The following is a 20013-nucleotide window of genomic DNA, read 5'->3' on the forward strand; positions in this document are numbered from 1 at the left end:
GATCAAAATTAGCACTCTTATGGAAATATGGTAATATTTTGTAATTATCATTTAAATCTGACTAATTTTCTAGGCTAATTGTTTGTCATAAATCAACATCTCATAAAAATGTTATGGGGTTTCTAATCAAAATATGACTTTCTTTTACAAAACAGGGCATTGATTTCATACATGTCCACTGTCCAACAGGACTTGAATCATGTTTATGAGGCATTTTGGGAGACACAAGTCACAGTGAATAGGGGAAAAAAATTTGGCTATATATTAATATTCCTATGAAATATTAGGCTAATGAAAATGTTGCCAATTATGACTCTTCTTTTTTCATTAAATGTTGCCCCACATGCAAATTAGATAGGCTACATTGTATTGAAAGGGACTTCCCATTTATGGCCATTTTACCCACATATTGTAAAATGGTATATCAATTAATTCCGTTGTATCATAACATAGTTGAGAATCATCTTTATACAAAATTTGGTTAAAAAAAAAAACCTTAACATTAATTGGTGAATGAAAAAAGATCCCTTTTTTTTGCTTATACATGTCATTTCATGTCTTTTAATTTTGAGTCCGGCTGTCCACTACAGTGAAATTCTTCCAAAAATGTTTTATTTTCCCCATTTGTTTCTTATGCTCAGTCTAAACAATGTAATGACATGAAAAAATACTGGGTCTCAGGAGGTTTTTTATTTATTTTGTCATGATTATTACTCGCACAGATTTTTGAGTTCATATTAATGGACATGGAACATTTGACATTTAACTACTAAAGACTAAGCAACTGTTTAAAATGACTAAACTCATATCTAATGAGAGGCTGTGGTCAATATAAGCACAGGGAGCCAGTGATTTAACACGCTTGTAAACCAGATGTGGTTGAGAGAATGATTTGCTCCATTGACGACAGACAGTTCAAACACTCTCTAACACGAACATCTGCTCATTAATTTGGCCAAGAACATGTTTACTGGTTGAGATCTGACGTTTCTGGAAAAAAGTGATTCGTATAAATCATTCAAACCTAGTTTCCTTTGGATTGTTTGCCACAGTGTAGTCATCATTTTAGATTTAGTGGCCAGGTTGGTGTTCTCTTCATTCACAGTGTGTGCGTCCGAGTGTGTGCTGTGTGTGTGTTTTAATGACTGTTCTCGGTATGTGACTGTCAGGTGTCTTTGTCAGGTATTTTGTTTATTTGTGCTTCTCAAGGGGTATTTTATTTCATGTTGCCATTAAGCGCTGCTATAGCTTGCAGTTTTAATCTAGAGAATCCTCCCTAGAAAAATCTGTCAACCAAAGTCAGCGTACAAAATTAGCCGAATGTATTATTATTATTAAAAGATTGTTAGGATGGTTGACCTGGGATAGAACCAGCAATACAAAATATTTCACCCATTTTACTTGCACCATTGATTTATTTGTAATTTATTTAGAATCTAGAATTTTAATATCAGCCATAACATGAAAATTATTACTAGTATAAACCAGATTATGTTTATATTGTTGCATCTCTAAGGATGTTAATCCAGTATTTTAAAGAAATTACAAAAGGATCCAGTAGAGAGTGATTTTAAAGTACCCGTGCTATTTTAAAGGTTCCTCATTTTGTTTTGGAGTCTCCTACAATAGGTTTACATGCTTCCAAGGTCAATAAACACTTTCATATTTTCATCATTTACATTGCACATCAACTCATTTCAGAAAATGGTTTGTTGGAAGATTCAGTCTCTTTAAACCCCTCCTTTCTGAGAGCTTCCTCTGCTCTGATTGGCCAGATGGCCCAGTCTGTTGTGATTGGTCGAGCGCTTGTGTCGGAAACACAGCGCCTATTACATATCTGAAATTCAGCTCCGGATCTTCCTCAGGACTTGTTACACAGTGATATGAACAGTAATAATGGTGTCGGTTTTACTGTGTTAATTCGAGCCTGAGTCCTTTTGAAGTGCCTCAAAATGGATTCGCAACGCAGAAAACAGCATCATCTCGACATGTCGGCAACATGAACCAAACCTTTCCAGTCTCAGCTGCAACTACATAGTTTAAGGGGTCAAGTAGACGTTGTTCACGGGCAGCCAATGAAGACTACAGGCTGGTATTTCGCAAATTTGTTACAAACCTACATAGATATGTAACAGGAAGTGAGATTGTAATTGATGACGACTTGTTTCAGCAGTTCAGAGTTTATTGTTTCGTTAAGGAGACAATACATTTATTTGTCGTGCACTTTGTTATTGGAAACTTTGCAGACCTTTTACATTCACAAACAGCTGTATTACACTACATTAAAGGTAAAATTTTTAATGTATGTTAAATGTCACATGTGTTTACATTTCAATCTTTATTTATATATTTCATTTTTATAGATATATATATTTAAATGTATATCCGTGATCTCATGCTTTTAAGTTCCAACTAGTGTTGTCATGATAGTGGAATAACTTCGATACAACACAGATTAGTGCAAAATATTGGAAATAATGCAAAAGTGAAAATAAAGTGTATCCCAAATTGTTGTTAAACTCACAGCACACACAGAGACTGGTTTTGTTGCATTTACTGAGCTGAAAACACTGGGCCACGAGCTGCTTGCGTGCGCACTGAACACAGAGCCATGCTTCACTCTGAAACATGCAGCACTGCTGACTTTATACTCATTTAAACGACAAGTTTTGCTTCATCTGGGGGACTTTTTGCTGACAAATAAATGGGGAGATCTAGATGCAGGTAACACGAAGAAAGAGAACTTCTTGTTAATTTAGTACTGACATCGAAACAATAAAAAGCTGATTGAAAGCTGGCAAACCTGTTCTATAAAATACACACACTGTGGTGTTTGTCAACTCGCTGATGGAGAGAAGAGAGAGCGAGAAACCTCAGGTGGTGTTAGTGTATCGAAAATTAGTATTCCAAATCAAACAACTAGTAGTTTGACAACAATATTTCCAAGTACAAATTATCTGGTCAAGTTACATTTAAAGGCTGATGGCCTAATCATTTTGATCATTTTTCTTATCATCTGTTTGATAACGGTTGTCAATCATTGATTTTTCTGGCTTTAGAGGCTCATTGTTAGACTGTCTTGAAGAGGCCAGAGACGATGTAGTCTGTGTGAACTCCATCCAGCAGTCCGGTGCCGTTATTGTGAACGAACCAACAAGGCACTTGCTCTCCGTTCTTCACATCTTGTCTGAAATCTCTCTGCCAGCCCCTGTTGACACAGAATAATGCAGTGTAATTGTGATCAACCCCTCCATGTTCAATGAAAGGGTAAACTGCAGTGTCTTAAATTCACCTGGTAACTACAAGCTCTTGTCCCTTAACAAACATGATGGCATCTGGTTTCTTTGGATCCTTTCCTGGAAACGGTTCACTCACTTCAAACTCCAATCCATGGTAGAACTGACCTAAAGAGCCGTGAACAAGTTCAGAGTGAAACCGTCACAGACTGTGTCGCTCAGTAGAAGTTAAAGGCAGGGTAGGCAGGTTTTTTCTAAAAAACTTTTTCCCAAATTTGTTTAAACTGTCTTTATATACCAATACATAATAAAAATGTTGTACTCTGAAAAAGAGAGTATACAAATCGAGTGTCTGTAGTCCTCTCAGGGCTGCAATAAACACAGCTACTTATTTCCATTTGGAACGAATGAAATGATTGCCTGGGCGACTGTCACTCTCCCTCGCTACCATGGCTACCACCCCTGCTGCTACAGGAGCTGCCCACATGTGCGCACCCGTTTGACACCGAGGAGGGGAAGAGGCACGGAAGCTAGGAAGAATCACAATTATGGCAGAGAAAGAGCAGTCAAAATTCATGATGTCACTACATGCACTGCGCTCCTCTTCGCTCGGCGCTGGCAAACGCCTCCTCCAGCTGAGCGGTCGGCATCGCGCATTCATGTGTTTTGGGGGCGTGGCTTTGGAAGGAGCCCAGAAGGGAAGGGGTGGGATTGAATGGAATAAGTAGCTGTGTTTATTGCAGCCCTGAGAGGACTACAGACACTCGATTTTTATACTCTCTTTTTCAGAGTACTTACATTTTAATTATGTATTGGTATATAAAGACAGTTTAAACAAATTTGGGAAAAAGTTTTTTAGAAAAAACCTGCCTACCCTGCCTTTAAGCTGAGTTGACAGCATTTGTGGAATAATGCTGATTACCACAGACATTGACTTTCCTCTTGTCCATCCTTTTTTTTTGGGCTAATTTATTAATGTTAAAAAATATTCACTGTTTCAACTGTATAGCCATATAATGTAGAAATATGTAGGCCGACGTTATCATGATTTTGGTGTGAAATTTTTTAATTATTAATCTTTTCTGTGCAAAGTCATATCCAATTTTACAGCTTTGTTGCCATGACAATGCAACATCATAATGCCTAAAACGACTGTAAAAAATATGATTTAAACAACTTAACAAATCTATTAATATGTTTTTAACAGAAGAAACAATAAAAGATTTTATAAGCCTACTTTTCTGATTTAAAAAACAAAATTGCCTCCAAAAGTGCCCTTCACTTCCATTGTTAGTTCCTTCCTTCCTTCCTTCCTTCCTTCCTTCCTTCCTTCCTTCCTTCCTTCCTTCAACATTACTCCACAAATGCTGTCTATTGAGCTTTACTTGTACAATACCTGGACAATTCTTTTAAAGGGGAACATGGCAACTCTAGCCATTTGTTCGCTGATTTTCTCTTTTGTTGTCGCGTGTTTTCTCATCAAGCTCCCCCTACAGCTGTGGGCTGTATATTTCACAACACTGTAGTAAAAAAATCTCACTTGCGGCACCCTCCTCCCCCCTTCTACCGCTGCTCATGTGCATTTGTTATTATGGGAGCCGGCCAACTTTATCGTGTGGAGCTATGTCTACTGAGGTGGGTAATACATCATACACAGTATCATATGGCATGTGTGTTTATGTTGAATTGCCGTAAAGCAGTTTGTGTTTCTCGCTCGTTCTCGCTTCTCACGAGACTTCCTATTTCTAACTTACCAGGACGTGAGTCCCCATGTTGCAAGGTTGGTTTTCCGCCGGGGAATGCTAGCCATTCTCACCAGAACAGGTTATTTAACCATCCAAATGATTTCTAAACGGATTTATTAAGTTGAAATAGTTGCCAAGTTCCCCTTTAATATGACATATACTGTATATTGTAGTAAGTCCTTTAGTGTTTTACCAAGCAGGCCATGGACATTGCTTGAAAAGAGGTGACTGTCCAGAGTGTAGAACCCCAGGTAGTCTTGATGATACGGATGTTTCTGCCAGACTTTGTGCAGGATAATAAGAAACTTGACTGAGTTCCTCAGGGTCACTGTTAAACTGCGATCTTTGATCACCCGCAGATCCATGCTGGAGAAAGAAGGACAAAGTTCTGTGAGGAGGTTTAGTCTTTTTCCAACTCCTTTTGAAGAGTACACATTTTAGTCAGCTCACAATGACCTGACATGAATGAAGTGAAAAGATGATGTGTGCTTCTCGAACGGAAGGCTGTGTCCTTCCTAGTCCAGGCTTGTGTAAGTGAGGCTTGTAGGCTAGACTCCTCAGCATTAAACGCCAGAATGAGTTGGTCTATTAAGTGCGCAGGGCTACGTCACACATGTTCCTGCCCCAACTGTCACGGCACAAAATACTATTAAAACTTAAACAATTCATTGTTCATTGTTCATCTAAAAACTAATGCAATTAAAAATCTTTATATTAATGCAATACAGCCGTCTGTGGTCTTCCAGTTTAGTATTAAGTGATTAATTTAAACCAAAACAAAAGATAACATGTATGCCTTCATCTCCGAAAACATTATACTGTATTTTTGTCTTACATTTCATAATGAACCTTGATTATTATGAAATGCAAGACAAATACAGTAAAATGTATACATGAAGTGCTGAATCGTTTTCCGTCAGTTCTTTTTCAAGAATTGGAATGTGTGCAAATGATTGTGGGGGATTTAAGGATGCGAAAATGAGCTGAATGAAGGATGCGAAACGAAGGCTGCAGGATATTTCAATTTGAGACAGCCTTTGACAGAGCTTGATGAATACATATGAATATGTGAGATATGCAGCCTTCCGATTGAGAAGCACCTGAGATCCTGCATCTTACTTGGGCCCTTTAACCGTGGCAGTCTCAGTCCAGAAGAATTTTGCTTCTTTTCCCTCATCAGACACTGAGATCTCTTTTGTGCTCACTGTCAATCTGATACCAAACTTCTCATGAACGATTCCAAAGCGCCCAAAATAGGTGTTTACTTTTTCCCCAGGGATGACCTTCTTATCGCCAATGGTTTGGCCATTTACCAAAATACCTGTGGAGCACCAAAGAAACAAATACTAAAACATTGAACTTCAGAATAGCTCAGAAGATAACAACAGACATATTGTCCTCTTGAATTCTGTCATTGGTGAGTAGCTACTCTGGGGAGCTTAAACCCCTGATTATTGTATAACGTCAGATAATACAGATTTTAAGATAAAATTTGTGCACTTTGTTTCCTATTCTAGTGGTGATGGAAAAATATTATTGCAGAACATATTTCACATTTCTTTTTGCAAATATGTGTTAATTTTCATTTCTGTTGTAATCTTCATTTGATTTTGTTTGTTTTACACTGCAGAGCGATCAAACGGGTGTTCGTGTAGGCTGTTAATTGTAAGACTTGCTTTGTGAAGTCTTCATGTTATTTATGAGAGGCAGTATTGCCATTTCTTTTACACAACAGTCTACAGTTTCACACACTTTCACGTGTTTCTTCCATCTGCCGACGGTGTCGCCATTTCTCATTTCACCCGTTTTTGTTCGTACGCCTGGGTCAGAGTTTGCGTGAAGGACCGCACATTTTCCTGTCAAGTTTGCTTTTTATAAATACCAATTATTGCGTAGAAAGCGGCGTACGCCTTCTTTTGTGCTTACGCAACGTTTATAAATGAGGCCCCTGAACTTGCTGTGCTGTCTATTATTGGTCCGAGTTCATGAATGGTACAATCAAGTACAATCTAGTAGGGAGGTTTCTTACGCTACTTCTTAGGTTTCTTCAACGGTGCGAAACCAGTCGATGCCAAAAAACAAACAAACAAACAAACAAAAAAACGACATGAATCAGTCCCAGTATGCTTTGCATGGGACTGCATTAGGACAGTAAATAAAGCAATGAAGTGTTATGCGATTTGAGTAAAGGGAAAGTTTGGAGTTTTTGTTGTTACCATTTTGCTGAAGAACGGAGCTTGGAAAGCTGCACTTGACAGCTTGGGAGAGCCACAATGTTGAATAGTTTAAACCTTTTAGATTTAATATCAATAATGAGAATCAGTAATGCCAGGAGGGGGAACCATGTGTACGATAGAAGAACTGTGTTCTATACAGCTATGCCTGTGGAATGTTAATGTACTTTTCTGCTAAAATAGCAAGTTGGTTTTACCTGTAAGCGGGTCTCTAACCAGGTTGAAGATGGTACCAGGTTCGTCATCAATGTTGAAGCACAGAGCATCATTCTTTTCTGGCAGCTCAATGATGAAGTGTGGATCTCCATCAACTATTGACAAATTGTAAGAATAACACTGCTGATGTGACTTATGAATCTTTACCTACATTTCACATGGCCAGTACAGTACATGGTTTTAACATTTACCATAATATGTAGGCCTAGATGGTGCGTGGCTCACATATGAGTTGCTGGCCGGCATGAAACCTGCAAATAAGATAAAATAAATGCACCAAAATAGTTCACTTGGTTTTAAATAATGTCAAATATAAAAGAAAGCTTTAAAACTCTTAGCTTAATTTGCACATCAGTACACAATAGTCTCCATGCTCATGGCGTCACGGACACCAGTATTTAAACGATTCATGAACGATTAATCACTGCCTGGCCAACTAGATTTCTCTATGGAGATAACGGCTAGGATTATCATGACTGTTCGGTTGCTCAGCACATTGTGATTGTATTTTTGAACATTTGTTGTTTGTTTTTGGACTATGAAGAAGCGGATACTGTGATAGTGATGTCAGACTTAACCAGATTAATAAGTGCTAGTGTAATGGCTTACCACCATATCTGCCAAGTTTTCCTCGTTCCTCTGTGGATGAGTGTTGAGAAAAGAGTAAGTGTCATAAAACTGAATAAACATTAACAAAATCATCAAGAACACTGGAACTCTGTTTTTAAATGTATGGGCTTCTCCTCTGAGATTTATGTGATATTTAGTTTTTGCAAACTTCTGTTTGCTATTTGACAGTTTAGTCATACCCTCAGTCAGCTTATCGGCAATGAACGTGTCCTTTTTGGTCTCATCTTCAGGTTTAGTGACGACCATGGAGGTAAGTGGCGTAACAAAGTTGTACTTTAATGAAAGGCTTAAAGCTTCAGCAGTGGTGTTTCCTTTCTCCTCTGGAGTACCTTTGTCTCTGTCAGAAAATATTTTTGTATTATAATTGGACTTGATTTAAATCTTCTGGCTAAAAGATTATGAATAATGTCAGACCCAATTAAAATCAGTAAAAATAATTCAGACAAATTACATTTATACTAGTCATTTTCACATTAGGTTAACTATGTAAGAAGCCTTGTTGATCTTTGAGAGTTTTAGGTTAGGAACTGACTTTTTATCCAGGAGCTCCTGGATGGTCAGATACGCCCAGAGACGCTCAATGAAGTCCCCAAAAATATACTCTTCATCAGGAAATATGGTTTCCCACTTCTGAGCGTTTGTCTGACCTTTCAACTCAAAATTATTTTCAAACTGTTGCAAAATAAACAAAGCAGGATTAGTCCCCCAAACAAGCTCACCACTGATAATGATGGAAGTTCACTGAGAATGTGACAATAGATATTAATGATAATATAATATAATTCAGTTGTTAAAATAATTGCCCCTATCCAGCTTAATATGCAGCAGCAACTTTAATAAGCCTGACATAGCAACAGTAGCTCAACCAATGGTGTGAGTTTGGGGCAGAGCTATCTGTCTATCTCCAACCAATGGCTGACAAGGGGAGTGTGCCCCTTTAAAATTATCTGCATCATAAAGGCTTTTTTTTTTTTTTTTTTTTTCACACTTACAAGGAGATAATTTTTGCGCACATACACCCAACAACCAATGTCCGCATTTAATTGCAGATTTATATACAAATTACAATTACTATGGACCATGTGTATGTGTGTCTGGAACTATAGATTATTTACTCACCCCTTGTGCGGACACTTCAATTGCAAAGTTGTTTATGTCATTTAAGTCATTAAGTCGCCCAGCGACCATGATCTCCGAGCCGTTGAATAGCTGTTTAAAATGGCTTCTTGTCAATGAGTTAACAGTGTTGTCCGGATAGTGAAAATTCACCTCTGAAAGTAGAGGACTTGACACTTCTTCATAAAATCCCTGGGTGGAAAATAATAATAATAATGGTAATATATTAAAATACTCCATAACGGAAGGTATTGCTAAAGTTGAAAATGTATCTTTACGTTTTTAGGACTTTATGATTCTTAAAGTGATTTATGAGATTTTTTGAATGAAGATTGATTTAATTGAAAAAAAAAAATTACTTTAATCATTTAAAAGGAATCAATATTTTGCAAACACCCCAGTTGTGATACCTGTAGCTGAAGCGGAGCATCTGAGTCCTCATAAATCCTGCGAACCAGGCCATTGTTCTGCTTGCTCAATGTATCCAAAAATCCATAGTCTGCATCGTTACCAAAGGCCAAACTGAACAGAGTGATATTCCCATTAATTGCATTACGAATGCCCTCTTGGATCTCAGGAAGCGATCTTATCCCTAAGAATTAGTCAAATTTATGATTAAAATTTACCATCACAGATGACAACAGGCGACAAAAATGAACAACAGCTACAAATAACTGATTAGTTAATCTATAGTCTGCTCTTGAGCCCAGCTTTTTTGAGCTTTCTTAGTCTAGAAACATTAAATGGTTGTTGGTATGTGCATACATACATGGGTTTGGTTCCCCATCAGTCAGCAAAATGATCATCAGGACCATATTCTTTGGGGCTGTCCCGTTACGCTGTTCTTCATACAGCATCTCCACACCATGAATGACAGGATCATGTATTTCTGTACCTGAGACACAAACAAAAGGTGCTCGTGTCACACATTTGATTAGTGGTGTAGAAAGGGTGCAGAATATATTTTATCTTTAAAATGTGATATTTTGTCATAACTTTAAATCTGGAAGTAAAGTTTTTCCAGTTTTTTTTTTTTTCAGTGTAGATGTTTGCGTTTGCAGGTCTAAAATAATGACTAACACATTTTAGATGCTTATAGAGTAACTTGGCTGATTTTCAATCTGCTTTGAATTGTTACAATGTCGGTAGTAACTGAACAATGTTCCCTTGTTCTTAGGGCTGCACGATTCTTGCTAAAATGTGAATCACGATTTTTCTCCATGGGAATTGAGATCACGATTCTCTTGCACGATTCTCATTTTTTCAACCAAAATGTATTGCACATGTACAAAAAAACAACAACAACAACAACAACAAAAAAAACAGGACATTCAGTATAATAAAGTGCAGGAGTAACAAAAAATTGTCTCTTTTCTTTATTTTAGACCCCTTAAAGTGAATAATTTTAAAGTTTTATGTTGTTGAACATAAGAGAACATTAACATATACAATAATAAATAAAAATAACTAAATAGAACCTGTGATTTTTGCTCCATTTGGCACAGAATGTACATAGTACTTACATCTACTGTGTTTACGGGAATACTCGACTTGGCATTTTGAAATATTTCTGTTTTTATTTGGCCGTTTAGGCGCGCAACCGGAGACAAAGACTACTATGCTTGTCCGTGTTGCGCTCGGAGCGCGCGCACAGCATCCTGTCAGTATAATTCAGTTCTCTTTCGCGACTTATCGCGCTTTTTATATTTCATTTCAATATAATGCACATCCTGCTCTTTTCTTTCTCATTCATTCACGTTTTGTTTTTAATAACTTTAAACAGAATCATCAACTGAAATCTGCGCGGATTATCAAAAATACGACACATTTATAGGACATAAAAGAGTCTCTGCGGCAAAAGTGAATGTAAAAGCACAGCAAAGCACCCGTTTCAATAAGGATATATTAAAGTTTATTTAACCTACTTTTACATTTTCGCTGCTGTTCTAAAATGGTTTTCGCCATTATCTTAAACAAGCTGCTCTGCTTGAATCCAGTGCAGGAGCTGGTTACAATTTACCACAGAAACGTAAGCGGTTAGTTGATTTCTGTGGTGACTCGTGACACTCGCGAACAGCACTGAACACGCACTTTTGCCGGTAGGCCTACAGCTTGAATATTATTATTATTATCATACACTTTTCATTAACTTCGGTAGGCTGTAGGCCTACAACAAGGGAATTGTAATTGGCTGCTTTTTCTGCAGAGAGCCGATCTTTGTTGATGTGTCTTAATTAATTTTTTTAGTTTGTTGGTAAAGGGTGAGAGAGCTTGCGAGCCACATTATTTTTGTCAAAGAGCCAGGTATGGCTCGCGAGCCATAGGTTCCGTTCCCAACCACTATAGTGTACACGAATCAATAGATTAAATTACGTGACCTTAACTGCCGTGTCGTGAGGTCGGTCAGCCATCACAACCCTATTTTGTTATTGTGTGAGTGTGACCAATAACGCGTGAATGCAGCATGATCTGAATGCAGGGAAATACCCGGAAGTGAATCGCCATCATTAAGAAATGAGATCGCATTTATGTCTGAATCGAGATCGTGATTTTTTTTTCGATTAATCGTGCAGCCCTACTTGTTCTCCTCATTACCTGGACAGAGAAATTCATGTTTATTTGTCTGTAAAAGTTAGCCTGGTCCTACCAGACTCTCGTACATTTCATTTGTACAGAGAGTCTGACCACTCTCCATTGACAAGCGTTAACTTCCTTGAAGGCGGGTACTCTGTTGAAGTTTAAAACTATTGGATTTGCCCAGAGCCACTCTGGATCTGCCATAACCAATCGCTAACGTTTGGTCGTGACGTAACCCTATAACTCAAACTAGCGCATGACCTCAACGTCATCGTTCTCAGCCACTCCCTCTGTTCGCTGATTGGACCGATAAAAATTTGGTCGGAGAAAACCCAAGAATATACCGCAAACCCAGACGACGTACTGAAGGAAAATGAAAATTGAGCGGAAGTACTTAGGAGGGCGGAGCCAGGCTAAGTAAAAGTCTGCTGGATGAAGCAAAATGCTCCAGGGCTTTCGTGACAACTATAGATTATACTTCCACATTTTGTACCCCCGTTATTGTAACAACGGTTATTGTAAGGGTAGGTTTATCACTGCAATTTGTATTGTACTTTGTCTACGCTTTAAACAGCAGTATGATAAAAATGGAAAACTAATATAGTTCACTTGAAGGAGTGAATGAAATCGAGTTAGTGAATTCGGACACAGAGTGTGCCGGAAGCTTAGCAAACTAGCGACTCCAGTAGTAATGAAAAGATTTATCCTTAAAGTCCCTGTGAACCGGAAGTTGCAAACGACTTTTCTCCAGTGTTATGACGTATTTCCCAGTGAAAAGGAATATTGAACAGAGGGCAGGGTTTTACTCTAGCGCTCCTCCTCTCCATCTCTGCTCATAGCAGACTAACGGTTTGAGGGGAGTGGTTAAGCGTTGCCCAAACCAATTCCTCAAACCTACGTCATCAGAGAAGGTCCTCCAATGCAGAGGGGAGGGGCATTTTCAGATTTTGATTAAAGATTACCAGGGTAAAAAAATTTTTTTTTAAATATTTTCTTGCACGGATTAATTGTTCACCACAAGACTAGTATATGCGCTAACAAAGTAAATAGGGTCAATTTTGATTTCATGGGGACTTTAACTCTGTCATGGAAACTACCATTTATAAACCTTAATTGAACAATTTAAAAATCAAAAGGAATTTATACCTGTATAAAATTGGAAAATTGGATGGATGATTCAGCTGTGGGAATTCATGCCGTCACAGTTCATTATGGGTATTCTCTAGCTGTTGAGTGTACGGCAGTTGTACACTCGTTATTGTGGTGCATTATGGGATTAAATGAGTACACTCAATAGTGTCCACTATGGTTTCTGACACCACTACACAAGGCTGTTCCCTCAAAGAGTGCTCTATAGGGGGCAATTTCAGACACGACCATTAAATATTGACTACAAACATACACAGGGCTTTCAGATTTTCTTTTGCAAAGTTCTCCATTTACGGTAGTTTGCATCCTTTAGCCGCTGCCTACAACGTGCTGGATCCTTCACTGGAAAGTGGAAACCAAAAGTTACTCACTTCTGTTAAACGTTTACTCAATTTTTGCGCCCGGGAAGAATACAAGTTGACACCACCATTATGACTAAAAGTTTGCCAAGAAATATTTCCTACTAAAGCAAGGCTTTAATGGACTCTGGTAAGCGTATTCATAGCAGATTGGTGGGAGTGGCCTTGGACGGCAACATGCCCAGTGCATTATGGGTGTTGAAGTTTTCCTACCTATTTGGCAAAAGGGAACACAACAGCCTTTTTTCTTTGTTTTCTCTAGTCAGGTATTTCTGCTTTTTTAAACCTCAAATGGCTCCTTTCCTAGTCAAGGTGCATTGTACTGTTGTGCTTTATTTAATGTTTTTATATTGATTGCACCAAATTAATCTAGTTTATAATTTGTTCAGTGATGATTTCAGTTTATATATTTAATACTCATACTTACCACCACTAACTTCAATTGTTTTGACATATTCCTGGGCTGCATGCACATTTTCCTTTGTTGCTTTACATAAATGTGGCCGCCATACAACAAAGTTGCTTGAAAAGACGATGATCGCAAAGTAGTCATCCTCTGGGAGTTCACCCAGGATGGTCACTAGGCCCTCTTTGGTCTCGTTTCGGAAACAAACGGACAAATTAACTGTCCAAAGTACTGACAATCTATTGAAAACAGTATTTTCTCATTTAACAGACATCATAACTCACCTGACTCATTTTTCTTCCCACCATAGAGTAGCTGTTGTCTATCACAAACACAACCATCTTTGGTACTCGTGGAAGACTGGCTGGTGCAAAGAAATGCACAAAGTAACCATTGACAACCTGTAGATGACACACACACACACACACACACACACACACACACACACACACACACACACATATATGTATATATATGTCTTTTTATTTTTTTATTTTTTTTAATAAGAAAAGTTCAAAGAGTAAAGGAAATGGAAGGGAGAATGGACTAATGACTGGGATATAAAGGTGCAGTAAGCGCCTTGTAAACACAGTAAACACACTTGTAGCCAGTGGGTCAGGCCAGGGTGTCAATTGGGTGTATTAGTTGCATTGACATACCGTGGCTGCCTGGTCATGTCAATGCAACTAATATATTTTTATTAATTGCATGCAGGATTAATATACTAGTTATGTTACTAGTGTTACATATAATTTGTATTGTTACATAAAACAGAAAAGTAAGTAAATTAAAGCGATCTGGTTGTTATATTCATGTCTTGTGAAATCAACGGCACTGCCAATGTATCTATTCACGACATGATTTTGCAGCGTTGAGTATTGTAGCTCATCACAGGGATTTCTGTTGGAAATAATGACCAATCATATGTGTTTAAATTATCGGTAGTGAGAATCCGCTTAGTAGCTCTCAAAATTCGTCATCTTCACTTTATTTTTTGTGAAGCATTTTTTTGCTATTTGAGAGCATTTGTGTGGATGCAATGATTGTTGTGGTGCGTTTAATTTCTCTACAAAACATTTGCTAATTATTGCCCGCTGTGAGCTGATACAGTGACCGGTCCACTGTTCTGTTCAACTTTACATAATCAATTAAACTTTATCTTTACATTCTTAATTTGCTGATTTTGGTTAATATTAGCCGTCAAGCACTCCCTTTCGCTGCGTTCCGATGTCACATGACTGGGAACTAATTACCGTGCAAAATGTAGAGTCGAAGAGAGAAAGTGAAAAGAACATTGAGATTTCTTTTGTAAGCTGTCTAAAGTTACAGATAACTTTAGTCGCAGAGTTGGAGATGCTGATCATGGGGTGAATGTGGATCCACCTGCGGAAAACAAGGCTTACAGTTTTCGAAAAGAGTGTCTGAAAGACTTTGAGTGGCTCGCTATTAAAAAAAGGCTCAATGATCTGCGTTCACTGTGAAGCCTGTGGGACAGACGTGAGCCACTCAAGATTTAGCTTCGATTGTTGAAGCTTTTCATCATCAGGATGTTGCCGATTCAGTTGTCATTTTTACTTTTATAATCATAATGAAATCTGACCTGAATGTCACCAATGTCATGAGCACGGTTGACATCATACTTAATGATGAAATCTCCATCAATGAGTGTGCCTTCACACTCAGAGCATTTCCTCTGTTGATCCAGTGTTGGAGAGAAGGACACATGGGCCTGAACAAAGGTTACAATTTGATATCATTATCATCACTACCATGATTATTGTCTAGCAGAGATTCTGTTTAGTTATTAGTTAGTATACTAATAATGCTTTACACTAAGTGGCATCCATTCATCCAAAGTTTTTTGAATAGTCACCTTCTTATCACTGACAGTTTTCTCCACTAGAGGGAGCAGCTCATTGGTGATGAATGTACCATAGGCGTCCACAAATGCAATTCCCTGAGGCTCATAGATATCTGCCACAATCTGAGGATGAGAGACAGGACTAATTAGTCATTTATTTCAGCTTTTAATTATAATTGCATAATATGAATTCAGTCAACAAGTCATTCATTGTTTAAATGCGAGGTGTTCAAATTAAGAGAGGAATTATTCCTGCTAAAAATTGTGCTCACTTTACGATGCGGTCTCATTTGTTAACATTAGTTATTAGTTAACATGAATAACAATGGTCTATACTTCTACAGCATTATTAATCTTAATGTAAATCTCAGCATTTGCTAATACGTTTTAAGATCAAACGTATTTTGTTAACATTAGTTAATGCACTGTGAACTAACATGAACATTTTAATTAAATAAAAGCATTCATAAATGCTGTAAAATTGTTTGTTTGTTAGATGTTTTAGATTTAGTTTTAAATTACAAGACACTTAAACAATGGCATGCATAATAGATCTATGTAATCATATTAATAGGCAGGCACACTGATAAAAATGATTTTGTGGTGAAGTTAATACTACAGAAAAAAAACTATGTAATTTACATGAAAAAGTTATTTCAGGCAAGAATAAAAAAAAGTAAATTTTATTTTAGTTCTCATTTCAAGCATGTAGAAATGAAAGTAAATTATAAAATTAAGTAAAATTACTCAACGTTTCTGATACTGGTGTTCCCATCATGCACTGGGCCTTGAATAATTAATGAGATTGATTTTTCCACTGTTTTCCAGCTGTATTTACACTGTTTCATCATTGCTTTTCTTGTTAGGATTAGTAACTTGCCATTTTGTAACATTTGGAGTTCATTTTCAAAATGACACATTCAAACACCAAAATGATCCATCGAATGTTACCGTCATTGTGTATTGTCTACCAAGTATTGAGGTCTCTGCGTTCACTTGAAGTGCAACCTCTGATCTGTAGATATGGCGTCTCACATAATATCTATTGTATAAATTACTTATATATTTCTAAGTAAAGCATATACTTTAAAAGTGTGGTTTAATTCAATTTTATATCGTTTCGTCGGAAACTTCAACTAAATAAATATTACTCAACCTTTTACTATAGCCAAGTTAAAATTAGGCTACTTAATTTCACTTAACTTAGTTAAGTAGAGTTTACTTAATTCCATATGTGAAATTTACTTAAAAAAAATATTTGTGCTAAAACTTGCCAAAGAAAAATTAAGTCAATTTTACTTTTGGTTTTTTTTTTCAGTGTAGTTGACAAGTAACATGTCCATGAAAATTACAATTTTTTAAGTTAGAAAATATATCATGTGGCTTCTCAATTAAAATCTGCTGCAGTCAGTTAACAGTGAACCTGGAAGTGCTGGACCAGCTGTTTGGGTTTGACTCTGATCATGAGCTCATATTTGCCAAACTGTCGCTGAAGAAGTTCCTCATGGGTGAGAATAAATACGACACTGCTGTCTGCCGCGATGTTCACAGAAACAGAAAACTTCTCCATTTTTCTACCTGAAACCCTGGAATACCAAAACACCAGTTAGTTAGTAGGATTTGAGCAACAAGCAAGTTCATGTTGACTTCTTGTTTTCTTCTTCTCACTTGACTAAACCAGCAGTCTGGCCAGATGACACAGCCTTCTGATACTGCTCCTTGGCCTTCTCTTTTTCCTTCACTACACCTGTATATGTCTTGCCATCAATCTCCCTGAAAATCCAAAAATGTCATGACATTAGTAGCAATAATTTTTAAAAATGCACACATAAAACGGAAATGCAGTAGATTCTCATGGCTCATGCTGACTCATGGGAAAGGACTGACATGCTAAAGTTGGTGATGAAAGACTTCTTGGGTAACTCCACCTCAAAGGACACTTCCTGTGAGATGTTGGCCTTATTCAGAGCTTTCGTGGTCATGACAGTGTGTGCGAAACGTGATGTGACTTTACAGACCACCTTCACGCTCTGTACCTCTATCTGAAAGAAGAAGAAAAAAAAAAAAAAAACATGCAACGAAATAGTGATATACTTTGTCATTTCAACAATGACAACAATTCTTTCCTATGGTACATTGCTTGTTACCTGATATATAAACTTATGTTGCAACAAAAGTATTTTTATTACGGAGTAGTTTAAGCAGTCCCCTTCAAAGGACCTTTCCAAAACTAGCTGAACATTTAGTGAAAGGGCAAAATATTCCACAAACACATGTTGCAACCGCGATTGTCTATTGACTTAGACAGCAGTCATTTCAGGATAAAGGTTGAGCTTGTTGAGGTCAGTGTCGGCTGCACTATAAAATGTCAAATAACCTATATTGTAAATTAACTAATTTTATTCAAGTCGAATGTTATGAATAACCACAGTAAAATGGCATGCAGAAACATGCACACACAGCAAAATTAAAGGGATAATTCACCCAAAAATAAGAATTCTGTCATTAATTTCTCACCCTCATGTCGTTCCAAACCCGTACAACTTTTGATCATCTTCACAACACGAATACAATCTGAGAGATTTCTGTCCCTCCATTGACCGTCTATGCAACTACTTTGATGCTTCAAAATGTTCATAAAAATATCGTGAAACGAATCCATTTGAATCGAGTGGTTTAATCCAAATTTTCTGAAGAGACACAATTGCTTTATATGATGAACAGATTGAATTTATTGTTACTAAACCGCTTAATTCATATGGATTGGTTTTACGATCTCTTTATGAATTTTTTGAAATTGGTAGTTGAAGTGGTAGTTGCGTAGCTGTCAATGGAGGGACAGAAAGCTCTCAGATTTCATCAAAAAGATCTTCATTTGTGTTTCGAATGAAAGTTTTATTCATTGAATGAAAGTCTTATGGGTTTGGAACGACATGAGGGTGTTTTTGGGTGAACTAAATTAATTTAATAAAATGTAATAAAATACAATTCATTAACTTTATATAAATTGACTGTATCATTAGGCAACAAAAGTATTTTTCTTTTAAGAGTCAAATCAGTTAAAGATAGCTCATTAACTGCCCACATTCATTTCAAATGGACTTTCAAATCAATGGATTGATGAGATTGTGTGAGATATAATGAAGAGTTCCCACCTCAGCACTGCTCACACTTCGCTTCTGTTAGGAGGCAATTGGAAAATTAATTTTGTATGGCAACTATGTGTTGTTGTAAAATGTTAATATAGTCAAGCTAAACACACACACAAAAATAGCCAACTTCATGTATTGTGATTTATTTGACTACTTTCTGTACATCAGTGGTTCTCAACCTTTTTGGCAACTCAAAGGCTTTTCATTATTGGCTTGGATATTTACTCTGGTGTTTCTGCTGTGATTTTGACATTGCTGCTTGTTTTTGAACTGACAACTGACATTTGTTGATATATTAGGCTACATTCATTAAAAGTCACGTAAGCGCAACCGCGATAGAGACTATATATACAGTAAAATCTCTACCAGTTAATCGTGTCTACCAGTATATCGCCCACCCCTAGGATTTATGTATGCCTATTCATGCAGCAGCATATCCTACATGTTCACTCAGCGTGTCTGTGTATCTATTGGCAATCATAAGTCTGTATTTGCTTTTTTAATATATATTTGAAATGAAATGAATTGAAATGAAGTTTGCAGAGGCCCCCCAGTTGGCCCCGGCCACCTGATTGAGAACCACTGCTTTATGTAATCTATTGGCATTGTTGCAATACCTTTAAGAGTCTGGCCGTGCTGGTTTCACTGTCCTGGAGGGTCATAAGAGGACACATCACTATACACATACATATAAACTATGACGGCTGAACTGTTTTCCCATATTTTTTACTGTATTGACATTGAAGACATACTGTTGCTCAGAATATTACTGATCACTGCTGATATGTTAATGATTATAAGGCACTTTATTAGTGCAGCAAAACATAAATTAGGATAGCAAAAGCAGACCTACCCATTGCTCGTCGCCTTTTGTGATGACCAGGGTCTCAAAAGACCCTAAAGTAAAACATACGCACACAAACACACAAAATATCCACCCTGTAGACATGGTGAACTGTCTGCTCAATCGCATTCAGGACTTTTGAATACTCTGAACCCTTGTGTACACTTTAAACCTGTTTGAGTGGGTGTTGGTGGATTTGTGATCTTTGTTCCTGAATTCTTGAATTGAGTGCAGTATTGATAATTTGTCTCATGGTATTTTTGTTTTAGACTTTTTAAGGGTGTGAATTACGATGGACGTCAAAACAATATGTGGGGAGTCGGATAGAAAATATCCTACGCATAATATGGAGCTTTACTTGTAAATATGTAGTAGCATTTCTGTAGCTCTGACTCAATTTATTTTAAATAGTAATTTTGGCAGCCCCTAAAATGGGTCATACCACTGACATTGCCTAAGCAGTAAATGCGCTCATTCAAGGACACACA

The 20013-nt window shown here is 37.3% G+C and overlaps 1 protein-coding gene across 1 annotated transcript; it reads right to left on the reverse strand.

Moving 5' to 3' along the window:
* Window positions 1-2167: 2167 nt before the first annotated feature.
* On the reverse strand, window positions 2168-19694 carry itih3a.1 (inter-alpha-trypsin inhibitor heavy chain 3a, tandem duplicate 1). The gene is made up of 22 exons (XM_079857642.1): window positions 19535-19694; window positions 19299-19331; window positions 18685-18708; window positions 17417-17571; window positions 17198-17302; window positions 16953-17115; window positions 15542-15652; window positions 15269-15397; window positions 13953-14069; window positions 13690-13858; window positions 9947-10072; window positions 9588-9769; window positions 9181-9369; window positions 8594-8733; window positions 8241-8398; window positions 8041-8070; window positions 7623-7682; window positions 7413-7526; window positions 6101-6302; window positions 5175-5347; window positions 3293-3404; window positions 2168-3208 (listed from the first exon to the last, which is right to left on the reverse strand). Exons 1-22 carry the CDS (start codon window positions 19652-19654, stop codon window positions 3070-3072), a joined length of 2751 nt encoding a protein of 916 aa, XP_079713768.1. The 5' UTR covers window positions 19655-19694; the 3' UTR covers window positions 2168-3069.
* Between the last annotated feature and the right edge of the window lie 319 nt (window positions 19695-20013).

The sequence above is a fragment of the Squalius cephalus genome (genome assembly GCF_949319135.1).
Source record: "Squalius cephalus genome assembly, chromosome: 22".
NCBI lineage: Eukaryota > Metazoa > Chordata > Actinopteri > Cypriniformes > Leuciscidae > Squalius > Squalius cephalus.